Here is a 4,991-nt window from a genome sequence, read left to right as displayed (position 1 = left end):
TTGATGTGCTTGAGGTACAAAGAGGGCACTCTAATTGCAGATCATGTGAATACATTCCAATGCATTATAAATCAACTTTCTTCAATGGGAATAACATTTGAAGATGAAGTGAGAGCTTTGCTGCTACTAGGCTCATCACCGGACAGCTAGGAGACCTTTAAGGTCACGGTTTGCAATTCAGCACCTAATGGAGTTGTCACTTGGAATCTTGTGAAAACCAGGGTACTAAATGAAGAGTTCAGAAAGGTGGCTGAAGCTAGTTCTTCCTCACATTCAGAGGTGTTGGTCACTCAGTCCAGGAGGAGAAGTAAGAGCAGAGGTCCAGGTAAAGGGGCAGAAAAAGGTAGGAGCAAATCAAAAAGTAAGTATGCTGATTATGAGTGCCATCACTGCCATCAGAAGGGCCACATTAAGTGGCAATGTGACAAATGGAAAAAAGACAAAAGGAAAAAGAAGAAGCAAGATCAGCAGCAAGTTGACAGTGATAGTGACATAGAGGGCAACCGAGTTACTGCAGTAGAAGAGGACATCATGCTTGTTATGCATGAAGAAAATGAGGGCAGATTTGGTTCCACTATTGAGGAGAAGATCACTGTTGTTTCTGATGAAACCATCAACCTTGTGGATGGTGATGAGATGATTTGGATACCGGACAGCGGTGCTACCATTCATGCTACATTTCGCAGAGAGCTCTTCACTAACTATATATCAGGTGATTTTGGTGTTGTGAAGATGGGGAAGAATGATAGAGCAGCCATCATTGGAAAAGGAGATGTGCATTTGGAGACCGCAAATGTTACAAGGTTAGTCCTCAAATCTGTGAGACATGTTGAGGCACTTCGTCTCAATATTATTTCAGTTGGTTTGCTTGATGAAGATGATTACTTGCGCAGTTTTGGAAAAGGGCAGTACAAGCTCATCAAAGGTAACATGATTGTTGCAAGAGGTAAAATGGTCTCAGTGTTGTATCATGTTCATGCTAAGCTCTTTAGTGCTTCTGTCAATGCACTAGAGAAGGATGATCATTGTGCTCTATGACACAAGAGACTTGGGCACATGAGTGAGAAGGGGATGAAAGTGCTAGTGAAGAAAAAATTGTTGAAGGGTGTGAAAGGAGTTCACATCAAGAAATGTTCAGATTGTCTAGCAGGGAAGCAACACCGAGTTGCCTTCAAGACTCTACCTCCTCACAAGAAGCCCGAGAAGCTGGACTTGATACATTACGATGTTTGCAAAATGTCGGTAAGATCTCTTGGTGGTGCTAAGTACTTTGTGACTTTTATTGATGAATTTTCCAGGAAAGTTTGGGCCTTCACTTTGAGAACCCAAGATCAAGTACTAGGTGTATTCAAGCAATTCCAAGCCTCGGTTGAGAGAGAAACTGAGAAGAAGATCAAGTGCATTCGCACTGATAATGGAGGAGAATATATTGGGCCATTTGATGCATATTGCAAGCAGCAAGGTATTAGGCATCAATTTACTCCCTCGAAGACACCACATCTGAATGGTCTCGCTGAGAGGATGAACATGACACTTGTGGAGAGAGTTAGATGCTTGTTGTCAAGTGCAAAGCTACGCAAACACTTTTGGGGTGAGGCTTTGATGACTGTAGTTTATCTTATTAATCTCTCACCAAGTTATCCTTTGCAGGGAGATGTTCCTAACAGGGTCTGGTGTGACAAGGACGTCTCATATGACCACCTGAAGGTTTTTGGGTGCAAGGCCTTTGTTCATATTCCTCAAGATGAAAGGTCAAAGCTTGATTCGAAGACACGCCAGTGTATCTTTCTTGGCTATGGTGGTGATGAGTTTGGCTACAAGCTGTTTGACCCTATAGCAAGGAAAGTTGTGAGAAGCCGTGATGTTGTGTTTGTTGAAGACCAAATAATTGAGGATATTGTGAAGACAAAGGGGCAGGTTCCTCCTCAGTAGCAGCAAGACATGATTGATTCTGACCCAGTTCCTGCAGCTTCAGCTTCCGTGCAAGTTGAAGCAGATGCAGAATATGTACAAGATAATGTACATGGTGGTGCAGGTGAAGAAGATGCTCCCCAGCAGCAGCAACAAGAATATGATGCTAAAGTTGATGATCCGGATCAGCAAGAAGCACCAGCACCAGAAAGTCCACCAGCTGCTCCACTCAGAAGATTCAACAGGGGTCGAATTCCTTCCAGCAGTTATCCCTCAGATCAATACGTGGTGTTATTATCTGACGGTTCAAAACCTGACACTACTAGGAAAAGGCCTACTAATGGCGCACCGGTTTTGCCTACTAATGACGCAACGGTTTTGCCTACTAATGGCGCATCACCGGTGCGCCATTAGTAGCACGCCACTAGTAATTTTTACTAATGGCGCACCACTGGTGCGCCATTAGTATCTGGTATACTAATGGCGCACCAGGCAGTGCGCCATTAGTTTTTCTCACGGTGCGCCACTAGTGTCTGCTATACTAATGGCGCACCACATGGTAGTGCGCCATTAGTAACAATTTTTTTAATTTTTTTCTCTTAATCTCAGGTCACTATTTCACCTATGAGATATCCAACACACATATATATACAACAAGCATCCATATAACAATCATAGCCAACACACAAGTTCCATCATATATACATACATAGCCAACACATAGTTCCATCGTTACATATTACAAAAGTTTCACATTGTTCATCCAACACCGTTATCCATCAATTCACAAAAGTTTCACATTGATACAAAATAAAAACACAAATGGAAAAGAAGCACTCCATCCATGCAAGCTTCCGTGAATTAAATCAAATATGCAAAATGATAAACAAGAAGTTAGAAGAAGAAAAAGAAGAAGACTAGAAAAATACTAGAAGAAGAAGAACACTAGAAGAAGAATAAGAAGAATTTTGGAAAAGAAGAAGAAGAAGAAGAAGACTATAAGCTTATTATGTAAACTTGATCATTTTGTGCTAACATAAGTTATTTTGGAGCAAACCTATAGGAAACTAAGCATATAAGCTCTAAGTTAGTATATTAGAGCCAACTTAGGTAAAATGAAGCTAACCTATGTCATTTTGGAAAAGAAGAAGAATAAGAAAAAGACTATAAGCTTATTATGTAAACTTGATCATTTTGTGCTAACATAAGTTATTTTGGAGCTAACCTATAGGAAACTAAGCATATAAGCTCTAAGTTAGCATATTAGAGCCAATTTAAGTAAAATGAAGCTAACCTATAGGAAACTAAGCATATTAGAGATAACATAGGTAACTAAGTATATATATCATTTTGGAGATCTGACATACCTGACAAAGTTCAGTTCTCATGCATTGTTCTTCTCCTTCTCCTTCCTCAGCCTGATGCGCCAAGAGCGGTGAGGCGGTGGAGGCAGTGGGATGTAGTCTTCTACCTCAATTGGCGTGGTCATGTCGCCCAGCTGTGGGATCGCCGGCGCCACCATCGATGCGTGGTCATTGTCATGCATCACCACCATCGCGAGGCCACCTTCAGGCATGACCGTCGCTAGGTCATCCTCAGCCACCTCCATCTCTTGCTCATGGTCAGCCACCACCATCTCTTGCCCATGGTCAGCCACCACCATCTCTTGCCCTTGGTCAGCCACCACCAGCGCTAGGTCATCCTCAGCCTGATGTCCATCGTCATCCTGCAGCTCCTCATCCCCACTCTGCTCCTCTTCTCCCGCACTCCAGTCCGGATCATCCTTCTTGTTGTCTATGCTGCTGCCAGAATCGCTGCTGCTTTCGCTACAGCCAGAATCGCTGCTGCTTTTGCTACAACCATAGTCGCTGCTGCTTTGGTTGTAGCCATTGTCGCTGCTGCTGCTCCCATTACCTGTCCAAATGCAACAATGACCGTTAACAATCGATGTGAGACAAAGCCAAATGTAGAGGAATAAGAAGAGGCAGAACGTACCGGCATCATAATCTTCAGCGTAGCGCATGAGACACATAGTCGCGTTGAACACCTTCACGATGAGCATGGTGGCGTCGTCGTCGTACCTGAAGAGAAGGAAGTACCCCAGCCGCAGGTCGTAGGCACGGTAGAACTTCTCCCACCCACGAGACAAGTACATGTGGCCCTCCTTGATCACCAACTCCACATCCCACAACCTGCGAAACCCGCTGCCGGCCTGTTGCAGCTTCACATTATTTGGCGGATCTTCACCCATCAGCATGTTCATAAAACTGTCAGGCAGCCTCTGCAGTTTGGGACAATGAGTGTTGTAGCAAACAACAGATATCATAATGAGATGGGTGAAGGGGAGATCTCTTGTTTTATATACCTGCGTCATGGATGATACTGAAGTCCCAAGTATGATAGCGAAGAACTCGGAAGCATCCAACTCGTACTGCGGTGTCGCAGAGCAGCGGTGGCTGCTTCCCGCCATCTCTGATAAGCAGCAGAAGAGACCAATTAGTACCCTTACAAGAGATCATAAAACATGCATGATAACAGGCATCACAAGTAATTCAGAAGCATCACAAGTAACTCAGAAATTGTGAAACAAGCCTTTCAATGTACGAACTTGAAAGAACTACTGAGGCTTCTGCGACAGTTCAGAAAAGTAATGATCAATTCTCTCTATTTCTGTTTCTAGTTCACATAGTTTGATAACTTGGATGCACAAAGGCTATTGGTGCAGTATCATAAGGTTCCATATCATGTAGAAGAAAAAAAGATAGGTGACAATAGCAAGCACACATCTAAGGAGACATTAGCAATATATGACAGAAATGTACATGATGATTAACAAGCTTGGGCTTAGCAGCAATATTCTAAGAAAATATTTTCTTGAAGCCTGAACAAGTGGCTTTCCTTTTTTAAAAACAGAACCAAAACCATGACACAATCACTTGACAACATCTATTGACTACATTAGATGGAGAACTACTCAAGCGGTGCAAGCAAGCAAAATTGCCAAGCTAGTGCACCAAGTCCAAATTCAGTTAAAGCAAGCTCTTCCTACTGCAAGGATATTGAGCTTTCGAATTGTAGAG

At 43.0% G+C, this 4,991-nt stretch overlaps 1 protein-coding gene across 1 annotated transcript; it reads right to left on the bottom strand.

Moving 5' to 3' along the window:
* Positions 1–2,096: 2,096 nt before the first annotated feature.
* On the bottom strand, positions 2,097–4,381 carry LOC147968066 (B3 domain-containing protein Os03g0212300-like). The gene is made up of 4 exons (XM_087523374.1): positions 4,277–4,381; positions 3,907–4,192; positions 3,742–3,825; positions 2,097–2,131 (listed from the first exon to the last, which is right to left on the bottom strand). Exons 1-4 carry the CDS (start codon positions 4,379–4,381, stop codon positions 2,097–2,099), a joined length of 510 nt encoding a protein of 169 aa, XP_087379500.1.
* Positions 4,382–4,991: the final 610 nt, after the last annotated feature.

The sequence above is a fragment of the Triticum urartu genome, chromosome 5A, assembly GCF_056163025.1.
Source record: "Triticum urartu cultivar PI428250 chromosome 5A, HENAU_Tu73, whole genome shotgun sequence".
Lineage (NCBI taxonomy): Eukaryota > Viridiplantae > Streptophyta > Magnoliopsida > Poales > Poaceae > Triticum > Triticum urartu.
Note: the sequence above shows the minus strand (reverse complement) of the source record. Positions and strands in the feature narration are given on the sequence as shown.

Excerpts from the sequence above, each read along its gene's own strand:
- LOC147968066 (XM_087523374.1), bottom strand. The coding sequence starts at position 4,381 with ATGGCGGGAAGCAGCCACCGCTGCTCTGCGACACCGCAGTACGAGTTG. Across the intron at positions 3,826-3,906 it reads CGCTGAAGATTATGATGCCG|GTAATGGGAGCAGCAGCAGC; the intron begins GTACGTTCTGCC and ends GCATTTGGACAG. Across the intron at positions 2,132-3,741 it reads AAGCAGCAGCGATTCTGGCT|CTGGTGGACTTTCTGGTGCT; the intron begins GTAGCGAAAGCA and ends TGAGTGGAGCAG.